Source organism: Esox lucius, chromosome 17 (assembly GCF_011004845.1).
Source record: "Esox lucius isolate fEsoLuc1 chromosome 17, fEsoLuc1.pri, whole genome shotgun sequence".
Taxonomy (NCBI): domain Eukaryota; kingdom Metazoa; phylum Chordata; class Actinopteri; order Esociformes; family Esocidae; genus Esox; species Esox lucius.
The window spans coordinates 14207388-14230386 of NC_047585.1; the positions used below are offsets into that span (position 1 = coordinate 14207388).

The 22999-nt window shown below is 44.8% G+C and overlaps 3 protein-coding genes across 9 annotated transcripts; 2 read left to right on the top strand and 1 right to left on the bottom strand.

The window, feature by feature from the left end:
- The first annotated feature begins 224 nt into the window (after nucleotides 1-224).
- On the top strand, nucleotides 225-5613 carry mon1bb (MON1 secretory trafficking family member Bb). Of its 3 annotated transcripts, none has more exons than XM_034287234.1 (7): nucleotides 225-461; nucleotides 1413-1516; nucleotides 1652-1998; nucleotides 2095-2548; nucleotides 2709-3501; nucleotides 4134-4281; nucleotides 4538-5613. In XM_034287234.1, exons 2-7 carry the CDS (start codon nucleotides 1429-1431, stop codon nucleotides 4757-4759), a joined length of 2052 nt encoding a protein of 683 aa, XP_034143125.1. In that variant the 5' UTR covers nucleotides 225-461; nucleotides 1413-1428; the 3' UTR covers nucleotides 4760-5613. The 3 variants fall into 3 exon arrangements, with proteins under 3 accessions (XP_034143125.1, XP_034143124.1, XP_034143126.1); XM_034287233.1 differs by lacking the exon at nucleotides 225-461 and adding an exon at nucleotides 468-582; XM_034287235.1 differs by lacking the exons at nucleotides 225-461; nucleotides 1413-1516; nucleotides 1652-1998 and adding an exon at nucleotides 2034-2070 and having other exon boundaries at nucleotides 2119-2548.
- Nucleotides 5614-6147: 534 nt separating this feature from the next.
- On the bottom strand, nucleotides 6148-15485 carry brpf3a (bromodomain and PHD finger containing, 3a). 4 transcript variants are annotated; one of them, XM_034287231.1, is made up of 15 exons: nucleotides 15433-15472; nucleotides 15150-15165; nucleotides 14513-14542; nucleotides 12659-14176; nucleotides 12286-12442; nucleotides 12068-12199; nucleotides 11785-11913; nucleotides 11364-11676; nucleotides 10851-11177; nucleotides 9954-10532; nucleotides 9710-9779; nucleotides 9154-9230; nucleotides 8907-9004; nucleotides 7500-7654; nucleotides 6148-7298 (listed from the first exon to the last, which is right to left on the bottom strand). In XM_034287231.1, the coding sequence occupies exons 3-15, from the start codon at nucleotides 14524-14526 to the stop codon at nucleotides 7103-7105; spliced, it is 3765 nt and encodes a 1254-aa protein (XP_034143122.1). In that variant the 5' UTR covers nucleotides 14527-14542; nucleotides 15150-15165; nucleotides 15433-15472; the 3' UTR covers nucleotides 6148-7102. The 4 variants fall into 4 exon arrangements, 3 of the variants coding, with proteins under 3 accessions (XP_034143122.1, XP_012993865.2, XP_010900150.2); XM_013138411.3 differs by having other exon boundaries at nucleotides 14477-14542; nucleotides 15150-15484; XR_829423.3 differs by having other exon boundaries at nucleotides 7183-7298; nucleotides 9154-9262; nucleotides 15150-15485.
- A 1531-nt stretch (nucleotides 15486-17016) lies between these two features.
- si:dkey-183j2.10 (probable glutamate receptor) lies at nucleotides 17017-22794 on the top strand. 2 transcript variants are annotated; one of them, XM_010901844.3, is made up of 10 exons: nucleotides 17017-17152; nucleotides 17297-17396; nucleotides 19046-19077; nucleotides 19181-19360; nucleotides 19535-19758; nucleotides 21011-21123; nucleotides 21210-21427; nucleotides 21579-21798; nucleotides 21946-22190; nucleotides 22302-22794. In XM_010901844.3, the coding sequence occupies exons 2-10, from the start codon at nucleotides 17327-17329 to the stop codon at nucleotides 22407-22409; spliced, it is 1410 nt and encodes a 469-aa protein (XP_010900146.1). In that variant the 5' UTR covers nucleotides 17017-17152; nucleotides 17297-17326; the 3' UTR covers nucleotides 22410-22794. The 2 variants fall into 2 exon arrangements, with proteins under 2 accessions (XP_010900146.1, XP_010900147.1); XM_010901845.3 differs by having other exon boundaries at nucleotides 21026-21123; nucleotides 22302-22788.
- The last annotated feature ends 205 nt before the right edge of the window (nucleotides 22795-22999 follow it).

The following is a 22999-nucleotide window of genomic DNA, read 5'->3' on the forward strand; positions in this document are numbered from 1 at the left end:
CATATATCAGGACAACTCTCTTCCCGAACAGAGCATTTTTTATGAAATTAGCTTACGAGTATATATAATTATATTCGAATCTTCCGTTTGCAAATACAAAATACTTTTTTGGGTCTAGTTTCAGGGAACCTTGTCTGTTTTGCTCTGGATTGGAGGCAGCCAGGGTTATATTAATCCCGTTAAAACAAAATGTTTTAGTTGCAAAATCTTTAGAAAATCTTTCAAATCGTCTTTCTATTCAGCAGGTCCCTTCCCGATTTTTTCGGTTTGACGAAGCGTTTTTGAAACAACAAAATTATGTTTCATTCTAAAAAAAGCTACATCCAACTAGTATTCACATGGAACGCACCCGAACTATGGGGGATGGAGTTTCTTTTCTGATTGGTTTATTACTTGATCTATCTATATTTCCATTTGACATTATATCCTGCGATCATCCCTGGGATTCCGGATGTGGTGTTGTGAGTATGCACTGTTTTTCGGCAACTTACCTACCTAGCTAGCGATCAGTTAAATGGCCTACATTTACGTTAAATGGCCTGCATTAATCTTTCCCTGATGATTTAACAACGGAATCTAAACGTAAGTTTCGACTATTTGTATTTGATATTAAATTGTCAGTGCAGCACAGATAAAAACAAGCTATAATTGCTAAAAGCTAGTTAGCCAACTGCTCTGTGTGCGGCAGTTTGTGGCTGTGGGAGCGAAGACTGAATAGCTTTTCCTGAATGGATGTTCTGTAAAAGGTCCATAGACTTGTAATCTACAATAAATAAATAAATAAATAAATAAACAAACCAACAAACGGGAACAAAAGCAATATACCCTAATTAGCTAACTAAATCGACCTAATAACTTTAGGTAACTAATGAGCCATCCTAACTAGCTAACGTTAGCTAATTCGGGTCACGTTAATCCAGTTAAAAATAAACGTTTTATATACCGTGGCTACAATTATAGAATACAAGGCGTTCCTCTTTACAATAAACTTTAGCTACTATATGTCTATATATCATATCTCTGACTTCAGTTGCTTTAAGAGCTGAACGACGCAAGTTGAAGTTCAAAACGTAACGTCAAGCTGGATCAATCTTTGTTTAATATGAGTAACATATGGCTACTTTGCCATGTTCTTACTTCAAGGGATTCAGGCTTTTCAAGATGCCAGTCGATGTTTGCTACCGAAGCTTAAGCTATATATTCAATTCATATTGACCCATTACCCAGGCTTGTCTTCTAGACGTTTACTACTAGATTTTTATCAGTTTATTTTTTTTAATTTATTTTTTTTTTACTGCTGCCTAAACCGCATCTGAAGTGGTGAGTCAGCTGTAGTCAGATGACTGTTGCTGTTAAACTTAATGTCAAATGAATGACTTGCTGATTAATACTTGTTTCACTTTGATTAACAGTGTCTGTGATGTCAACATGGATAAGGATGACAATCAAGAAAAAGGAGAGACAGAAGACATAAGGAGTTGTGATCCACCATCTGTTGACCCCAACCTGTCGACTGGTAAGGAAATGCCTTTCTTTATGGCATGTGACGCGTGTTATGAAAGTTGGCACATGTTCAATGATAACAAGGCTGATCTTGTTACACAGGTCGGCAGTGTTTGTGGTTATTTTACAGAGTTTGTCTGATTTTCAGATTCAGCTTTTTCGACTCCTGTTGTGCTCTCTGACAGTCACACAATTCCTTATCCTACTAAGCCGATGGGAAAAAATAACAACACTAATGTGACTTTAAAAGAGCCTACAATTCCACCATCCGATACAATAGGAAAGGAGGTACTACAACCTGCCCCTGTTAAGGACCCAGAGCGGGAGGCTGCCCAGGGCCCCGAGCGGGAGGCTGCCCAGGGCCCCGAGCGGGAGGCTGCCCAGGGCCCCGAGCGGGAGGCTGCCCAGGGCCCCGAGCGGGAGGCTGCCCAGGGCCCCGAGCGGGAGGCTGCCCAGGGCCCCGAGCGGGAGGCTGCCCAGGGCCCCGAGCCGGAGGCTGCCCAGGGCCCCGAGCCGGAGGCTGCCCTGGGCCCCGAGCCGGAGGCTGCCCTGGGCCCCGAGCCGGAGGCTGCCCTGGGCCCCGAGCCGGAGGCTGCCCTGGGCCCCGAGCCGGAGGCTGCCCAGAGGCAGGGGGAAGAGACTGATAACTGCAGTAAGGCAGAATGTCAGAACAATTCTGGTGATCAGCCGTCAACTGACCCAGAACAGGCTCCAACTGAGAATGGGCATGAGGACTCAGGGGAATTTGTGGTCACTATGTTGGCCAGAGGTAAACTGGAGGAGCAAGGTGTGGGTATGATGGGGAGTTGCCCCCCACTGTCTATAACTGGTACCTCAGAAGGCGCCCCAACGCATCGCGACGAAGATGTTATGGCGGAGAGCTGGAGGCAGCACAGGAAGCACGTGTTTGTCCTCAGTGAAGCGGGGAAGCCCATCTACTCCCGCTACGGCAGTGAAGAGGCCCTCTCCAGCACCATGGGGGTCATGATGGCGCTGGTGTCCTTTGTCCAGAGCAGCGACAACACCATCCGCTCCGTATACTCAGGTGAGCATGTTGAAGAGGTCCACGTATTCATGACCGCGGCAGCTAGTTACAAATGTGTTATTTGGCATTCCCTGTAGGTGTTCGTGCATCACATTTTGCTTATCCTGTACAGCCTTTTGTCATGTTTCTAACCCCCCGCCTCCCCCACCGCGTTCCCCAGACGGGCACACGGTGGTGTTCATGCAGAAGGGTCCCCTGGTGCTGGTGTCCGTGTCGAGCAGCCGGCAGTCAGAGCAGCAGCTGCGCGGCGAGCTGCTCTACGTCTACTACCAGATCGTCAGCATGCTCACCCAGGCCAGCATCACGCGCATTTTCGAAAACAAGAAGAACTATGACCTGCGGCGCCTGCTGGCTGGCTCCGAGAAGATCCTGGACGGCCTCCTCAACCTGGTGGACTCGGACCCCAGCTTCCTGCTGGCGGCGGTGCACTGCCTGCCCCTGGCCTCGTCACTCAGGGACTCCCTTAGCCAGATACTCCAGAAGGCAATTACGCCCAACCTGGTCTTCTCCATCCTCATCGCTAAGAACCAGCTGCTCACCATCGTCCAGGAGAAGACGGTGATCGAGGACGCTCGGCTGGAGCCGGCCGACGTTCACCTCCTGCTCAACCTCATCGGGGCCTCGTCCGCGTTCCAGGCCGGTGAGATCTGGACGCCCATCTGCCTGCCCCTCTTCAACCCAGACTGTTACTTCTACGCTTACATCTCCTACCTGGATCCCCCAGAATGCACCGTGTGCCTCCTGCTGCTCTCCACGGATAAGGAGGCCTTTTACGCGGTGGCAGAGTGTAAGCGGAGGATAGAGGAGGCCATGCTCACCCAGAGCTCCCTGAGCCTCATAGCCAAGGCTCACTGCTACAGCGTCAGCCAGGTGGGCGTCTCAGACCTCCGGCACTTCATGTACAAACCCTTCGACATTCCAGACCACCACAAGCAGCTCACACAATTCACCAGGTAGGTGGCATCTGTTGGAATGATCATCAGTTGGTCAGAACGCATGGTTTAACCTCTCTGCTTGTATTGTTGCTTTTGCTTTTTTTTTATATGCTTTTTAAAAAACGATACGTGCAGTTACTGAATAATCAGCAATGCGTTAATGCAAAGAGAGCTTAGCCTACAATAATTACTCTACAGAGGTCAAAGGAGGAGCTGTGTAGTGAAACAAATGTGCCTTGAGGCAGATCACATGCATTCTCCAGTGGACTGCCGCTTATGGTTACCATAGTAATATTACAGAATCTTAAACATGAGTGAAGTCCATGATGATATCCACAATGACACTAACAAGACTGTCTTATTCTCACTGGTAAGCAAAGCATGCCAAATGACCTCAATTATTCATCTTGATTGGTAGCTATGGGTTTTCATTCTGCCAGCAAAGGAAACCTTAGAAAAATCCACCCAATTAAGAAATGCACAAAAGGCTGACCCTCCAGTCTAATTATGACCAAACATATAAAAACGTGTTGCGCAGCCATGTGGATAGAATTCCCTTTCCACACATGCCGTTAGCCAAAGGCACTGTGCAATGTCTGAGCTCTTCCCTGACTTTGTGTGCCCGTTTTTGACGTGATGGTGGGTTTCAGCCCAGAGATGGAGGCTCCATACAGCACAGAGGAGGAGAGGAGGAGGCTGCTGGACCTGTATCGCCACATGCACGGCCGCATTCACAGCTCCTCTCGGCCCCTCAAGCTCATCTACCACGTGGCAGAGAGGGAGACCCTGCTGGCCTGGGTATGTCTCTCACACAGAAATACACACTGAGGTCATTGGTACTGTAGAAACCCTACAAAATATTTACTTTTGCTTTCACTTTCTATGAGAATGTAGATAATACATTCTATGGGATATTTTGGCTTGTTTTTGCCAGCATTCACAATGTATACTCTGGAGCTCAACAGAAAATGGCAGTAATTAGAAAAGTATTTTAAACCGTTGAAATGATCTGTGAAGTGGGCTCATTGTATACTCTCTGTCCTCTCTGCTTCAGGTCACTAGTAAATTTGAGTTATACACCTGCTTCAGCCCCTTGGTGACTAAGGCCTGTGCCATTAACGCCATAACTAAGCTTCTACGGTGGATCAAGAAAGAGGAGGACCGTCTCTTTATACGATACCCTCCTAAATATTCCACCACCCCCAACCCCAGCAAAAGCTCCCGGAAGTCTGACCAGCAAGACTCTACAGATAACGGCTTTATGTCTCTACTATAAAGCTGCTATATTTTTCAGTGCTCAGTTCTGACTATTCCACTCTGTTGTAGTTTGTACACTGGCTCTACAAGAATAGCTTTGTTTTTGCACGGGCGCCACCTCCTACACATTTTTGAGCTTTGACCACTGGATTTGCCTTCTTGACACTTCAGACTCTACAAGAAGAATTTGCCTTCTTGACACTTTTGGACTCTACTTCTGTATGTTGATAAGCAAGCATGTACAACAACAAAAATAGTACTTTTAGAATAGTCAAAAAGGTTGGTCAGGGAAACTAAAAAAGACAATATTTTTAATTGGTTAATGACAAAACTATTGAATAACATTTTCCTTGACAATGAACTGTTTTTATATTGTTTTATTATATTGTAACAAAGGTGATTTCTCTTGTCAGATGTATCATATCAAAGACTTGTTACATACATCTATTGCAGTTTAAGTATTAATGGACACTGTAGCACATGACAAAAATGAATGACTACCTAGAACCACCAGAGTTTTTTCGACAGCCTTGCTATCATAATTATTGCTAGAAACCACAAAATTATACTTTTTTAAAGGTGATTGCAGGTGGGATAAATAGGACATTAAAATGCATGAATGACTGATTTTGAAATAGCATCCCATAGACATCTTCATGAAAACCTGATGCCACTCTTTTACATGTATGTTTGTTTTCATAGTCTGTTAAATGACCTCAGTACATGGTTGGTTTTACTGAATTTCTACAATTGCTCAACAATTGTTTGACTGGCATGTTTAGATTGTGAAGTGTTAACACTCAGAGTTGATCATTCAACATTGTTACATTGTCTTTGTTTGTCCTTGATTAAAAAGCTCGGAGACAAATTCTACAGTCTAGTAATCCGCAGATACTTGAAGTACTTCATGACTAAATACTTCTCTGGCACGCTGAGAACATTGCATTGGAGTCCTAATTTGACGGATTCTTTATCTAGAGACACTTGTTGAAAATTCTCTATGGGTTTCTTGTCTTAACTGATTTGGCTGTGAAATATTTTATCCAGAGTATTAATATATGTTTATTGGGTTCCTAAATAAATTCCAGGTTGCACAAACCACCACACGTGTGTTTATTTTATAACTGCAACAAATGAGTTTTGAGACAAAGTGTTTTAAACACAATATTTATTTCTTGTGAGAAAATATTGTTTCAGACAGATTGTAGATCTTGTGGTACAATTGAAATGACAAGATCCAGAACTCATCTGTGCCACCTAATACAGTCTAGTAGGCTAGTGCACTTTATGCCTACTCAACTACAGGGGTTTGTGCCGGCTGACCACTAGGGAACATTATCTGATATCTCAATAAGTATTCACTGAAACAAAGAGCTACAGAGCTTCAGACATAAATCTTTTTCAATATTTTTTTTTTTAAATAACAGACTTTCAATTGTCACACGATAAATTAAAATCTAATATTTCAATTTTTTTTGCATTCCTTAAATTACTTTGTGTATTATAAACACATACATTTACATATATACAAAAAGATGTGCATATGCTTCTACACATGCACATGACTCATCGGGTTATATACATTTACCATTTTTTTCATAACTATGGCTTGATAGCTCATTTTACACACCTCTTCACACTAACAGGTTGTGCTTTTCAAGTCATTGGAAGGGTTTGCAAATAATATCTTGCCACATTGACTTGCATCCCAAGTTATTGACTTTGCTTAGAAAATGGTGGTGACCACTGATGTGAATGGTGAAAAACAGCATCATCTTCATCCTAACTAGACATTCAAAAGTTCTAATGTTCCATCAAATAGCTGCAAAAAGCACACCATCAGTTTCATTTCGTATAAAAAAAGAAATAAAAACCAAAAAAGCTTCACAATGTGTAAAAATATGTATAAGAAGAATGGTATTTCAAGGACAAATACAATCTGAATATGCTTTGAATCAAGCAAATCCCTTTAAGGATAAAATATATACAATTTCTTTCTTTGATGTCTCGATTCACTTTGGCCTAAAACAAACTTCATATTATTAATACTCATTGCAACAGAGTGGTTGTATTAAGTAATAAAAACAAATCACAATGAATAATCACATTATCTAAAAAATATACCCAATAATTCATGTATTTTATGAAGCCATACCCCAAATGTTAAAATGATATTGTTTTCCCTAAAAGGATCAGACCACCTCATTTAGATATATCAAACTCCTCAAACCTCTCACCTTCTGAGGCATGAATCAACAATAGGGGGTTGTTCTTCTCTAAACGAGAACGTTTGTCATCGGGGAAGGTTTCAACCCTCTGAACCAGACAGTTCACGGTTGATTTACTGACTGAATAAAACCCTTCATATAAAATTGGAGGGGTTGAAGGTGAGGTTTCCCTTGACATGGTTCATGACATGGTTCAGGTGAACCATGGCCCGGTCGTATGCTGTGTGTACAGACTTGCGGACGTTGGGCTTTTTGCCCTCCATCAGACGCAGCTTGTCCACGGTGTCATCCATCCCCATAGGCAGCAACTTGTCCCGTGGAAGCCATTGCCTGAAAGGCAACAAGAGGGTTCGATAGAAGGACAATGAAACATTCAATAAGCCCCTTAGCCCAGCTTTGGTTTCCAGGATAGTCACCCATTGGGGTGTCCTATAAGAATGTAATGATTTTGGGGGTTACAACAGAAGGAACAAACAGACATGCAGATAACGGTCACAGACGATTCAGCAGGACTCCGCCTGACGTTCTTACCAGGTCCTTTTGGTGTCAAAAAACAACACCAGGTAGTGCCTCTCCCCCGTCTCCTTCTGCCTCCGCTCCCCTAGTTTGAGCACGTCACCAGGAGGCACGGGGATAGGGATGCCGTTGTGGAGAAGCCCTTCCTGGGGCATGTCGGGGTCGACGACCTGGGGAAACCCATTGGCAGTATATATCCTGTTACTCTCCGAGCTACCATGGCGACGGGTGAGGTCAACGTCGGCTACATTTAAAAAAGACTGTTTGAACTGATGGAAAGGTTTACCGTAGTGCTCAAAAGTTTGGTAATATATGTACCATTTGTAAAGAAAACATGAGTGAGCAGGCAAAAAACATGTTCTTTATTTCTTATGGAATTCACATTCAACTGTAGGTCATAACAGAAAAAAAAAATGAACTGACCCCTGTCTGCATACCCTTAGTTCTCAATACTGTGTGTTTCCCCGTTTAGCATCAATGACAGCGTGCAGTCTTTTGTAATAGTTGTCCACGAGGCCCCGAATTCTTGCAGGTGGTATAGTTGCCCAATCGTCTTGGCAAAGGTCATGCAGTCTTTTGTTGTCTTGCATGAACCGCACGTTTAACATCTCCCCAGAGTGGCTCAATGATATTAAGGTCGGGAGACTGTGATGGCCACTTCAGAACCTTCACCTTTTTCTGCTGTATCCACTGGAGGGTCAACTTGGCCTTGTGGTTTAGGGTCACTGTCGTGCTGGAAAGTCCAAGAGCGTCCCATGTGCAGCTTTCGTACAGAAGAATGCAAATTGTCTGCCAGTATTTTCCGATAACATGCTGCATTTATCTGACCATCAATTTTCACAAGAGTCCCATCACCTTTAGAGCCCCCCCCCCCCCCCCCCTTTTTTCCAAACATAGCACTTATGGTTGTGACCATAAAGCTCTATTTTGGTCTCGTCACTCCAAATTACAGTGTGCCTGAAGCTGTGAGGCGTGTCAAGGTTTTGTTGGGCATATTGTAACTGTGCTTTTTTGTGGCATTGGCGCAGTAAAGACAACATTCTGGCAACTTGACCATGCTCATTTTTCTTCAAGTATCATCGTATTGTGCTCCTTGAAACAACCACACTGTCTTTTTCCAGAGCAGCCTGTACCTGGCTTAGTGTCAATGATCCCCAAAATCTTCCACTTCTTTATGTGATTGAACAGTACTGACTGGCATTTGAAAGGCTTTGGATATCTTTTTATATCCTTTTCCATCTTTATAAAAGTTCCATTACCTTGTTACACAGGTCTTTTGACATTTCTTTTCTGCTCCCCATGGCTCTAAATCAATGCCATCATTTCACAATTTCTGCCAGGATATGCAAACTTATGAGCACTGTATTTTGCGTCTATTGATATACGTGTAACAAACGTGGTACAGAATTCGGGATCTCTCACCATTGCAGGGTATGAAGGATATCCTCGACACTTAGCCCAAACCAGGTCCAGGGGTGTGAGCTCTGTCGCACTATCAAAGGGCAAAAGCATACTCCTCCCTGAGCACAAACACAAAGGGGGTGGGTCCCGTAATAAATTAATTCAAATGTTCTAGAATTTATACATGTACTCGCAAACTAAGAATACTGGAAAGTGAAAGTTGATCTTTTGACTGACCCTGCAAGCTTTTCTGCCTGGACACACTCACCTGAGTCACCATTCTGGCTCTCCGGGACTTTAGCCAGAGCTGGTTTTCCACGACTGCGTTTGGGTGGCGGAGGAGCACTGTATCCAAAACGGAACAGATGGTTGAGTTACTAAAAGGAAGAATCAAGACGTTTTGCAAGTGCTGAGCGAAAGGACTGAATCAAAGTCAAATCTGAGTCGACTGCATGGTGTATGACCAGAGGCGGAGCCTGTCTGCCTACACTCCCCCACAGCTCATCATTTGATGTAGGCTGTGTGGCAGGAGAAGCGCAAACCTCCTACCGCTGAACAGAACAGCTCTGGGCATCTGGTGTCACTATTATTAAATTCTCTTTACATGCTCTATAACAAATACAAGTCCAAGTCACTAGATGTCGAGTCCCAGATGAGTCAAGTCATGAAGAATTGTGACTCAAATACTGAACAATGCTTCATCTGTCAAATCAGAGCTGTACATGCCTAGAAAATAGAGAATTTCTAGGTGTCTACTTACTTCCTCACAGCAGTGCATTAAACGTGGGAAATCCAAGAGTATAAGTGTTTAGTGGGAAGCTCACCTTTGTTTTTGGTCATTGAATATTGCGTCAGAGTCATCATCTTTATCCTTTCCAAGCCCATTTGTGAAGCCTAGTAAAAAAATAAATTAATAAATATACTCTGTCAACAGACATCTTCATTATCACTTTTCACACTCTCTTCCATGATGCAGGTCTTGGAACATAAAGTAAAAAAAATCCGCTTACTTGTATAAACATATTACCCATTGCCTATAGGTGTATGAATTCAATCTGTCGTATCTACCTTCCTCTTTGAAGAGGAGGGGAAGTGTCTTGTCTCCCTCGCTGTCAGAACTAGGTCCTCTGGACCTCAGCTGGTGAGGTGATGGTGAGGAGGGTGTGGCTGGCGTGGGCGGAGCCGCAGGGCTGGAGGCGGGGAGGACTGTTGAGCTGGGAGGTTTCGGAACGTCAGCGGGACTGTCCAAGCCGTTGGTTTGCCCGTCGGTTGTCCCTCCGTTCTGTAACTGGGCCGCCTTGTTCTTTGCGAGTCTCGCTCCGTTTTTAGCCTTCTTGAACAGGACAGACGTGCGACGGCCGACTCCGGTCAGGGGCGACGCGTTTGTGGGGGGACACGGAGTCTCCGAAGGACAGACGTCCGGAGAGGCCTCTTCCTGTTTGCAGGCTGTTGGTGTCTCCGGGACGTCAGCATCATCGTCACTTGGCCCGTTGCCCCCGCTACGAGAGGACCGCTGGCGCTTGTAGGAGCGCCCAGGTGACCTTCGTCCCGCCATCACAGGGCCCAGAACGGGCGGTTCAGGGGGTGCGTCGCCTGGCAGCGGAGACAACGCAGGGCATGACGGCTCTAGTGTTGGAGGGGAGTCATCTTAAGAGAAAACAGGCTTGTGAGGAAACCGGCTTATAGGGGAATTAAAATGTTTAGTACATGACAGCAAACCAGTAACTAGGGCAGTGTTTCCCAATCCTGGTCCTGGGGACCCCAAGGGGTGCATGTTTTTGCCCAAACACTCACATACCTGATTTGAATTGAAGACTCGATGATAGGTTGAGTACGTCAATCAACTGTGTAAGTGGTAGGGCCACCCCCATTAGGGTTCCCAGGACCAGGATTGGGAAACACTGAACTAGGCCACGGTTTATACGAGGAAGGTTAGAGGAGTTTGAAAGCAACAAGCAAAGTTACCTGTCCCTGGGGTCAATGCTGATGTTAAAGGACCATTCTCCACAAGGTCCTTCTTTCCATTGTCTTTCTCATCCTCTCCTTCCTCCTCCTCCTCTTCCACCTCCTCTTCCTCCACCTCCTCCTCCTCCTCCTCTTTACCGTTGAGCAACTGTGAGCGCTGTTGCTTGTACCCGACCGTGTTGATCTCCCTGCGCAACAGGCGGATGCGTTTGGTTCTTCCACCACTGGAGCGCATGGACGTCACCAAGTCCAGCTTCTCCAGCAGGGCTTTCAGCTGCTCCTCTGTGGACATGTGAAGCCTGTTAACCGGGTCCAAAAGAGAGTCCACTGTAGAGTGGGAGGAGACAGAGGAGTTACATGGGATAGATGAGGAAACGCATCATCTGCAATGAAATTAGCTCTAGAAATTAGCTCAATGAAATTAGCTCTAGAAATGCAATAAACACCATCTTTGTTATAACCGTTGTTTTCTGAAAAGCCACTCCAAGACCAAACCCCAACCAGCACGCTCACCGTCCTCCCAGGTGCACTGGTAGAAGCCGTGCTTGTTTGGTGAGTCCGGAAGATGCATGCCTGTGCTGGGGTCCAACCCAATGCTCTGGGCCTGCCTGTGGGCGTGGCGGAGGATGGCCCCTCCCACCTCCCGCAGGTGCAGTGCGGCTTGATGAAACGCAGTCTCCTTGGAGTTGTACTTCAGGCAGTTGGACACCATGAGGTTGAAGTCGCTCTCCAGGTCTCCTATGGAGCAGTAGGCATGGGCCTCTAGTTTGGCACGCATTGTAGAAAAGTCCATGGGCCTGGAGATGAACTCAAGGTAGTCCGGTACCTTTGGTTAAAAACATTCAGTTGGCAATGAAAACACACAAATTATTGAAGGAAATAACAGTAGAAGGGAAAAGCAGTACGAGTGACCTATTTATGGAACGCCACTAACCTCGGCTAGATTGACAGGCTTTAAGAAGATCTGCGCTGTGTCTTTCTCCTGAAGCTGGTCAAGGGTGGAGCGCAGCAGTATCAACGCTGGGGTCAATTTCAACTCCAGAGCAGCCTGATGAAGTTTCATCTAGAGCGAGAAATGGGAACAGGGAGAAAAAGAGGTCATATGAAATGGAAGCAGAGGAAAACAAGAAGACAGGTACAGCAATTGTAAAAGAAAATTATTTTCATACAATATTTACAGAAACTATTTCAGGGTCTCCCTGAGAACGACAAACTACCTGCTCCCTTTTGAGTCTCTCTCTCTTGCGGATGAGCTCCACCAGAAGCCGGGCTCTCTCCAGGTCCTGCCGCAACTTCTGCCAGTACCGTAGCTCCTCCATCGCCGCGCTGAGCTTCTCGTCGGGCTCCCTCTGAACAAAAGCAATTCAAATGTAAATGATCTGCATCGAGGGTCTACAAGTGACTTTAGGTCTTTCCCTCCTAGTGTGTTCCTGACCTGTTCGGTGGCCTTGTGAGACTGCAAATGAGAGTGCAGTCGTCGGATGAGGGGCATGCCGTTCCGCGACTGACGTTTCAGCAGCCAGTAGTTGTGAAGCCTCTGCATGAACTGGTTCTTTCTCTGGACGGCTACACCAGTGCAAATCTTGTTCAGCCTGTAGATTATATTGCATTAACCACTATTCATACAGTGTCATTTTCCCATTGTGTAGATAGGTGTCAATTCCTATCACAGGACAGCTGAATGGTAACATTAAACATGCGTTGTTGGGCTACAACAACAGAATTTCACGCAGGTGGAAATACAGTTTGAGGACAACTCTACTGGGCGTGGTGTATCAGTATAAGTGGCGTCTGAGGCGACCTCTGACCTGTGAGAGGGGATCTGAGGCACCAGCAGGACAGGCACAGTGGAGCGACGGGCGGGGCTCTTCTTCCCCTTCTTCTGGCCCTTGGGCGTCTTCTTCCTGGGAGGCGGTGGGGGGCTCTGCGTGTATGACCTTTGACCTCGATTCCCCCTGCCTCCCACCAGCCTTCCCTCCGTCGTCTCGTCGCCCGACCCATCTTGCCTTGACCCAACCGGGGAGTGGTTCTCGCAGAAGGCGGTTTTCTTAACTGAGAAAGTTGTCCCGTTCACCCCAGTCTCTCGGACCGGGTCGATCTTCATGAAGAGGCCGGCCTTCTGGGCACAGGTGACGTGGAAGGCCCGGTAGCAGTTGGCCTTGTGGCACTGGATGGACGCCCCCCGGCCTTTCTGCTTGCACAGGTAGCAGGTGAGCTTCCAGCGGGCCGGTGGGATGTTCTTCACCCCCTCAACGGGCTCCAGGAACACTGTGTTGGCGAAGCACACTTCCGGGATCCAGATGGCGCAGACCACGTGGGCCCAGCGCCCGTCGCTGGTCTGCTTGAAGGCACCTCCCCGGTTGGGGCAGAGCACACAGTCCATGGGGCGTGACGGCGACTGCAGGCAGCAGCGGCACAGCCACTGGCCCTCGGGGATGTAGGGCACGCCGTAGCACTCCTGGTGGACGGCCAGGTTGCAGATGTCGCAGAACAGGATGACGTTGCTGTTCAGGCACTCGTCGTCCAGGCAGACGCAGCAGAAGGCGTCCTCGTCGACGGCGCTCTGTGACAGGGCCTGGCTCCGCGACTCCAGCACGGACTCCCTCTCCAGCCGGTCGATCAGCAGCTCGAAGGTGTCCGGGGAGACGGAGGCGTGGCCGTCCGACACCCTCTTCTGATTGACCATGTCCAGCCAGGCCAGGTCCTCCTCGTCCATGTCGTACTCAGCCTCCCGGTCCTGCTCCTCCCCAGTCTTCTCTATGAAGCGGTAGTAGGAGGCGGGGAGGGGAGGCGCGTCCAAAGGACAGAGGGAGTCCAGCACGCGGAAGGTGGGCTCGGGGAGAGGGCTGTGGTGGGAGGGCTGCTGGGAGGAGTTGGTCTGGCTCTGTGCATGGTGCTGACTGCCAGAGCGTCGGCTCTGGTGAGATGAGTTCTTGCTTTCCCGCCTCCGGCTCTTTGTATTGGGAGGTTTGCGCCCCGGTCTGGCTCTGCTCTGGGTTTGTTCACTGTTCTCTTTGTTACTGTTGCACTCGACTATGTCCTGAGCCATCATTTCATCCTCCGTGATGACTGGCAGTGGGTCGGTGATGTTGATCCGGTGAAGCCGTCCGTCTAGGTCCACCTCCACCATCTTCTGGGCCTGGGCGTAGGTCAAAGTCTCTCTTGACGGCGATAGCTGCAGTCTGTAGGGGGAAGGCGGCCGGAGCGACACTGTTGCTCCTCTGCCTCTCCCCCTGCCCCTCCCCCGTCCCCTGCCCATATCAAGGCCAACTACTCCTGCCCTGCATCCCCTCCGCAGCCTCCTCATGGGGGTGTGCACTTGAGTCCTAAAATGGAGAGTGAGAACAGCATTGTCAAGTAAAACTCTCTTTTTTTTTTAGAAAGACGAGTGCAAGTCAATAAAATTGCTTATTACAAGATAATCTAAAAAGTCACCAGTGATGATTACATATTAAATTTGAAATGTCACACCTGAAACCACATTTGAAATGTCATTAGTGATAATTACATAACATTAGCACAAACAGATTTATCTTCAATGTGTGTGAAATATGGCAAACCCAACAGACTATATTTGACTCTATCACCCAACTAATTAACATAGTATAATTTAATGCATTACATACTGGCCAGCTAGCAGCAAGTAAGTGAAAGAGACTCACAGAAACGAGTGCATTACGTTGTAGACATTTCTGGAGAGAAAGAATTGCAACACAGCAGAAGTGACATTAGGCGTACTGATTTTACTACTGATGTGCAGTCTTAAATGTGATGTGAGAATAATCTAATAGCGATCTGGTATTACAGTACTACTATCTAGTTTTTCTAAGACGCAAGCTAACCTCACACTCCCGTGAGCATCACGGTAGCCAATCAACATTGCACGCATATATTTCTAACCAATCAACTGCTAGTATTATTTTTTTTTGCTTACAGCTGAACATAGTTGGGTTGCGGGGCGCTAAATACCAAACTGTCAGCCATTTTATCCGTACAACAACATTTGCAGTCAATACATTATTGTGAACTGATAAGCAACCAATGCAATATTGGCAACGACACAACCGGGACACTATACCCGGGTTGACACTGCAAAACTGTACAATTGTCATGTCGGCTACAATGCCGCAATGAGTTTTCTTGTGTGTAAGCAAACTAGAAACCCTTCAAATACAACTCAAGCAGTACTGTACTAAGCAGCGAGCTAGCTAGCTTGCATAGGGGGCACATAGCTCGACATGACGAGCGCCACATTTAATGAAGCAAAAACAAGTCTGCTAAAATGTTGGTTGTGTTTACCTTGTTTAACTTGATCCTATGGTATGCGCGAGCCAGAAAAAAAAGAACGTTAGTAAATGTTCAAACACGACAGAAACGGACTTGCTATTGACAAGCTATGCCATCGCTAGCCGGTAATTTCAGGGGCGACAGCGTCATCTTCAGCACTTCAGTCCTCCATGGTGACTTCGGACAAATGCTATAACTCGACCTGCTTACATATCTGTGTTTTAGACGTTTTCAACTTGAAATACCTAAAATAATTGGTACGTAAAATAATGTAAGAAGTGTCAGGTTAATATACCTTGGGATGTAGCTAGATATTCAGTCAAGATGGCTTGAAAAATACGCCCCTTTGGAGAAAAAAACTAGCACAGCCAATTGTGAATCCTATTTTTGCCGCGTACATAACGCGCATTCTATTATCATTGGCCAAAACAGACAACCCAATGCATCGTGTTGTAACTGGACCACATCGTTAGCGCAAAGCGTTGAGAAAAGATCCTTGACTTCTGTTTTGCGCGCCTTGACTTCGTTATGGACCGATAGCAGTTGACACCTGTTACATTTAGTACAGACTACATACAATGCTGCTCATAAGTATTATTCATTTAAAAATATATCTGAACATGGCGTACAGTGTAGACTATGCCTTTGTATAGGCTAGTTTAGAGTTTAAAACGTTAACGTTCTCGTGGCAAACAGCCACCTGTATTGTTTAAACTGTAAACATTTCCTCCTTTGGTGTGTCAACTCTCGTTGGTATGCAGATGCAAACCTGTAGGGTGACTTTAAATCAGTCACAAGCAAGTCATATGGTAGTTAACATTAATGATCTTGTACTGTGCACAAGAGTGTAGGTTTGTTTGGCATTTTAGAGTGTCAATGGGTCTCCCAGAGGTCAAATTGACCTCTGTAATAATGGGGGTCATGACCCCCTTCCTGAATCTATGCCCTTATCTGAGCAGTGTTCATTTGATCAAGAAAAATAACACTGTGTATAATGGAAGTAAACAGAAAGAAAGATTACTATAATGAATAGTAATAAAAATGTCTTGTTTTCTAAACAAATAATTTTGGGCATCCTTAGACTATTAAACTGAAGCAGTTTGCTCTGGTAGACTGCAATGTTTTTGAATACTCCTGTCTGTGGTCAAAGCTTCTCACAGAACTCTTCTTTTAAAATTTTAAGCTGCTTTTTGTGCTTTTCTGTGTCCAAGTGATCCTACACTGCTTCAGTTATGTTGAGTTCAGTCTGAATTTGCCAGTATAATACAGCTAGTGGTGCATCTGCAGACATCCGCTCCAAGTTGGTGTCAATCATCTTTGTATAGAGTTTGCTGTCGTTATCATGTCGAAAGATTACCTTTTTTGACAATCTGTTAATGATGGAGATTTCTTGGGAATCTTCTCATGGTTGAAATGGGTACTTTTGGTGCCAGGTGACACCAAGCTAAGTGAGCACTTCACAGAATTTCCTTCTGTCCTCAGGAAGCTGATCTTTGAGTATTGATCATCAGGTACTGACAGCTTTGGGGTCTTCCACTGTGTTTTCGATCTTCATTTTGCTTAGTTTCTTAACACTTCACTACATTTCTTCTAACTATCAATTACATTTTGGACAACACAATAAGTTATTTTCTAGTATTTATTGGATTAATGTTTACTTGTATTTTTTCTAATGTTAAATATTGTTTTTAGAAGTAAAAAAACTAATAGCTTTAAAAAAAAAAAAAAAAAAAATAAGCAGAAATTAACATGTATTTTTTACAATTAGGCATAACAGCCTGTGATACTGTGTTTAATATGGAAGATTGTGCGTTTTAATCTTTTTTAATTGCAAACACATTGTCTGTCTCCCCACCTCCTTATTCTCCACCCACAAAAAGTCAGTTGGCTGTTTTTGCAGCTCTGCTGTGCTGGGAGGAATATTTCTCATCATAATTTCCTCTAGTTCATCAGGACCAGTCCATAGCTGAACACTCAATAAGGAAGATTTACTTCAAAGCCAGCAACCTTGCCAGGTATGGAGGTCTCTTTCATTTGTGTGTTGTCATATTGTACATTGTCCTTTATTCATGTGTTTTTAATCAGCTGCTCAACATTTATCTAGAGTTGGTTGAATTGTTTGTCACTGAATTAACTAGTTTGTAAAATCCCATTGATAGTTCTACATCATTAGGGTCAGAGGTGAAACCATGAAGGTGTTGCCGGGTGTCTTCGTTCACACTGTGGTGCTTCTACTCTCCACAGTGAGATGTACTGCAGGTAATAACACTGTTTCCTCTACCTCCTGTGCTTAGAAAGTCTGTCTGTTGTTCTGTCATTAAATACATTCTGACTGTGTAAAAGAGGATGATGTTCAGTTGACATTGAGATTCACTGTAACCTGGTCCAAGATATGTCTGTGCTCTTACCAGTGTTAATATTGTATACTGTAGTGTAGTTATCTCTAATGAGACTTGAGAATGACAGAGGATTTGTTAGGCATGGCAATTCTTAACAAAGACTTTGTATTATGGACATATATAGCAATTTGTAGGCCAATTTCAAAATGTTATTGCGTGGCCTCTTGACCCCCAAAGGAAACAATTCCACTGTACATTGACTGTTTTATGACTGTTATCGCATTATAAAATAAAAAAATAAAAATGATGGTCCATATAAAACTGTTAAATCAGTGGCATGCTGATATTCCTAGCAGCTGGATTCTTTTAAATTCCACCTCTGAATGGAGCAATAGCAGAAACAATCTGAAAGTGTGAGAACATTTTAAATGACAGTTTAACTGTACTTTAGATGTTTTTCTTCAGCCACTAGACCGGTCGATGCAATTCTGTGACGGCAGTGTGGCAGCCTAACATTTTGGTGCCAGGCTCCTCATGATCTCTCTGCTTGACGTGGAAGAGTTTCTCAGAGCTTGACACGTCATAAATGAGGAGACTGACAGCGGGCATGGCATCAAAGTGAGGGGCCGCATCCTGTCTGGCAAACACTGACCATACCCCGCTCTGATAGAAACGGACAAGAGCCAGCTGACATGCTTACAACATTTTTTTATATATCAATTCAATGAACAAGGAGCCTTGTGTTTTAAGTGTAGTCAAATTGTGACAGGGACGCCTGAAGAGCTTGTTTGCGTGTCATGTTTTGAATAGGAGGAGCTGATTGGGTGTCAGAATCGCCCTATGGTATTGATGGAGCCCTGACGCCTCAGCCTGAATCAAGGCTTTTGATAGTCTTTGACTGCCCTCCCACCCCACAGTGCCATGGCTTTGTAATTGCTTGAATAAACTAACTGGTTTATGGCTGTAAATAGATCTCGGGGAGTTTTGAACACTTTCAAGTGGGAAAAGAGAGTAGCCAGCTCTCTGTGATGCCGGAAACCACGGGTGATTACTGAGAAGGCATCAATGCACGCTTGCATTCACCACTCCCTATCTGCAAAGGGGTCACTCAGGGTATACAGGCTTAAAGATGAACACAGCACAAAGAGCTCTTTGATTCGACTTGCTAAATTTGGAGGTCACTCCAACGGCCCTCTGAGTGAAAGAAAAACACTAAACATTTGTGACAGTAATGTTGAGCCTGCTGGACCGGAAAGAAGCTCTGGCAAGGCTGCAGCGCTGATGGATAAGGAAGGTCTGCTGAAAACCTTGCTGCTGGTGCCCTCTTCTCTGTCTCTTTACTGGGTCAGCCTGTACATTGTTGTCGAAAACCTTTTCCGTTGAAATTATGTATCGACACTTCGACAACATTTAAGAGGCGCTTAATATTCTCTGCTGTTGGAGATGCTGTGAATCAATTGATTTCCCTAAGACTTCACTGTCATTTTATTTGATTGCGATGTGGGTGCTCTGAATCAAGGTAATGAGATAGTCAGTCTTTCTCACTAAAATCTCTTTTCCCCCAATCAGTTCTACCAGACTTGAAAATCACAACAATCAAGGTAAATAACTGATATCTATTTCTGTAACTCTATTCCTTGCAAAGACCTTTCAGTTTCAAATCGCTGGCTGGTGTTTAAGGGTGAGGGTTTGTCTGTCCTTTAGCAAGATCCATACACCATGTCCAAAGGTTCTCAGCTGGAAGGTTACTGCATGGACCTGCTATCGGAATTGGCCAAAAAACTGGGCTTTGAATACAACGTGCACCTGGTGAAAGACGGCTCCTACGGCAGGCAGGATGAGAGTGGAGCCTGGAACGGGATGGTCGGAGAGGTTGTCAGGGGGGTAAGTGAAGCTAACGTGTTCACACATTTCAGACGCCAGGGGAAAACCCTCTGCTCTTTATGAAGGGTATGTACCACTGTAGGAATCTATTAAGGGATATTAGAAAGCAGAGGTCGTGGGTTTTTATGTTTTTCATCTTGTCATGTTTTTATGTTTTTCATCTTATCCCTGTAGGAGGCAGACCTGGCCATTGCTCCCCTGACCCTCACTGCTGCCCGGGAGAAGGCTGTGGGGATGACCAAGCCCTTCATGCAGACAGGCATCAGCATCCTGCTGAGGAAAGACATTGCAGAGGAGGCTGGCTTCTTTGAATTCCTGACCCCCTTCTCCGTAGAGACCTGGGTGGGGATCCTCACTGCGTACCTGGGGACTGCTATCTGCATTTGGGTAGTAGCAAGGTGAATTGTAATGTGATGCTAGTGTCTTTTGTTGTTATGTGTTTTCAAAAAGTCATTGTTTGGGAAAGCCAGAGGAGCCGTCGTTTCTGACCTTCTTGAGCAATGGGTTTTTAGAAGGAGATGAGAGAGGAAAATGGATGTGGTTGGCAGTTTAGATCTTCCCTGTACGTCTTCTGTCACTAGCTCGGGTTAGCATACTTCATTACTTGATTGCTGCCAGCTTTGGACTGTGATATACATTTTCCTTTAATCTTGCAAATCTCAGTTTTCTAAAACACTGGCGTTTTAACCAAAATGATCCTTTTTACACTTTGTAGTCCATATTACTGCTATAATCATTATAATTGTTGTGATGCTATAGTCATCACCAGCCTGGGTGTGATATTTGACCCTACTCTTACTTTTAACGCCCACATAAGACATGTCTGTAAAACATAATTTCTTCACCTTAAGACCTTCTCTCACCTTCTCTGATGCAGAAAAGCGTATCCTTTTATTTGTTTTCTCCAGAATGGATTATGGGAATGCAGTACTAGAGGGCATGCCAGCAAATTTAATCCATAAAATACAGCTCATCCAAAACAGCACTGCAAGGATCCTGAGTCAATCAAATAAATCTGCTCACATCACACCTCTCCTTGTTGACCTTCATGGGCTTCCTGTCCCTCAAATAATTGACTTGGAAATTACCCTTTCAGTCTATAAAGCTATCAATGGCTTGCGACCTCCACGCCCTCTACGGTCCAGCAACGCCAATCTGCTCAATGAACCAAGAACTCGGCTCAGAAAAATGGGAGACTGCGCCTTTTCATTCATAGGACCTGACCTCTGGAACTCCCCTTCCTGAGAGCCTCGGGTCTGCACAGACAGTCATGGCTTTTAAAGCAGGCCTTAAGACACACTATCAGTTGGCCTATCCTTCTCTTTAATCAAATTATACTGTACATTACTATATAATAATATGAATTTTAATTTGAGTTTACTGTATTATCATTATATTTTAATTTATATAATCTCTATATCTTTTTCAATTCATTTTTATCTGATAGTTCTTTTATTTATTTAATATAATTATACATTTCTTTTTCTTGCACTTTGGGAGTATTCCTCTATAATGAAAAGCGCTTTGCAAATGCAATAAATTAATTTTGTTATTATAATAACAATTCCTCCTATTGATGCACCATGCACCTTTTCAAAGCAGAGATGTTGTTTCTTCAGTCATTTCGCTTTTTAAAGACCTTTACACAAGTCTTTTCCAACACAGGCTTAGCCCGTTCGAGTGGAGTCAACCACAGACTGAGGAGAACCACTTCACGTTCAGTCACAGCCTGTGGTTCACAGCTGGTGCCCTCACTCTACAGGGTAACTAAGAGGGATTTCAACCAACATCTTACATGCACTAATACTACACAAGAGATGGGGAAAATATCATTTTGTCTTGTTTTCAGGTGCCGGGCCACACCCCAAAGCTTTATCAGGACGCATTGTTTGCTGTACCTGGTGGTTGTTTGGTCTGGTCCTTCTGGCATGCTATTTTTCCAACCTCAACACCTCCCAGGTCTCAGGCTCCAATCAGCTGATGGTGAAAGGCTTTGAGGATTTGGTCAATCAGCAAAGGATTGAGTATGGGACGCTTTCTGGGTCCTCCACACTTGCCTTCTTCAAGGTGAGGCTAGTAGACCCCACCATGCCCTATCTTATTTATTGCTTTCCCCTCACTTCCTTAAATTAGTAGACTCACCTGCCAGTCAGTTCTCTCAGTATCAGACTGAAATCAAACTTTTTATCTGTTTTTTCTTTACTATTCCTCTGTATAGAACTCCAATAACCCAACCTACCGCCGGATCTATGAGCACATGAACACAGCCAAGAGTTTTGTGTCGTCAATGGATGAGGGAGTTCGCAGGGCAAAGGAGGGCAACTTCGCCTTCATCGGAGAGTCTGTGTCGCTGGACTTGGCGGTGGCGCGTCACTGTGAGCTGGTCCGTGTCCACGAGGTCATTTGCATGAGAGGGTACAGCATCGCCGGGACCCTGGGTGAGAAGTCCCGTCACACGTCAATGCACGCTGACCAACCTTAGAAAGCTGTTTAACCGCCGACAACGCCAGTGTCATTCACTGTTACTATCGGTTTGTCTAAACACTCCGGCTGCTGTGAAAACTGGTGCTCTTTGTGTCCTCCAGGCTCTCCCATGCTCAAGAACCTGAGTGTGGCTATCCTGCAGCTTAGCGAGGCAGGGGAGCTGGCCTACCTGCGCAGTAAGTGGTGGGCCAGTAGCTGCGTGGCAGACCCAGCCAAGGCCTCTGCTCTGCAGCCCCACAGCCTGAAGGGCATATTCCTGGTGCTGGCCATGGGCCTGGGCCTGGGGCTGCTGCTGGCCATCCTGGAACTCACCGCCAAGTCTCGGAGCAGAGCTGGGGACCAGAGGGTGCGTTACCCGCACGCAGACATTCACTCAACTCTAGATTACGAGTGTTGTCGTGTGAACATTCAGTCACTAATGAATAAGCAGTAAATACTCCTGAAATCTGCTCCCCAGAAATCTTGTTGCACAGTGTTGTCTGAAGAACTGAGTCAGCGCCTGAGAACAAACAACACCGACCATGAGAAGAGAAGCCAGGAAACCACGGACAAAGACAAAGCATAAGATGCATGAGCAGCCTTACAAAGGAAAATTCACTATCCAGGTCTTGACGTATGTTTTGTTTGAGATACTTATGTGAACATTAGAGAGGCTGTGTAATACTTCCAGACAGTTATGTATTTGTTAATTAACAGAGAACAAAGAAAGTACTGAACAGTGAATTGCTGGAAATTAACAATACTACAGTATAATCTTTTTCTTTTTTTTTACCAGATAACAGAACATTTTATTGAGAAAAACATTTATATTTACTGTTACAAATCATTTACTGTGTTCTGATCTAGAAGTACAGAAATAGAAGCAAACTTAAGTCCAACTGAATCTATAAATTATATCAATCAATACTTTGGATCAGCTCCAATAATAAATATTCATATTATACTGTTATGAATGAAACGATGCAGTGCATGTTTTAATGTAGATTATACACTTGCATATTATATTTACTAAAATATTACTAAACATACTTTTTTGTACAATTGGCAGCACACATTTTGCAAATTCTTGTCCAATCTATAAAACCATCCATTTAAGTATAAATGTTCTTGTTATTATAGATGTGAATTTACATAAACAAATAAAAAAGTTCTATC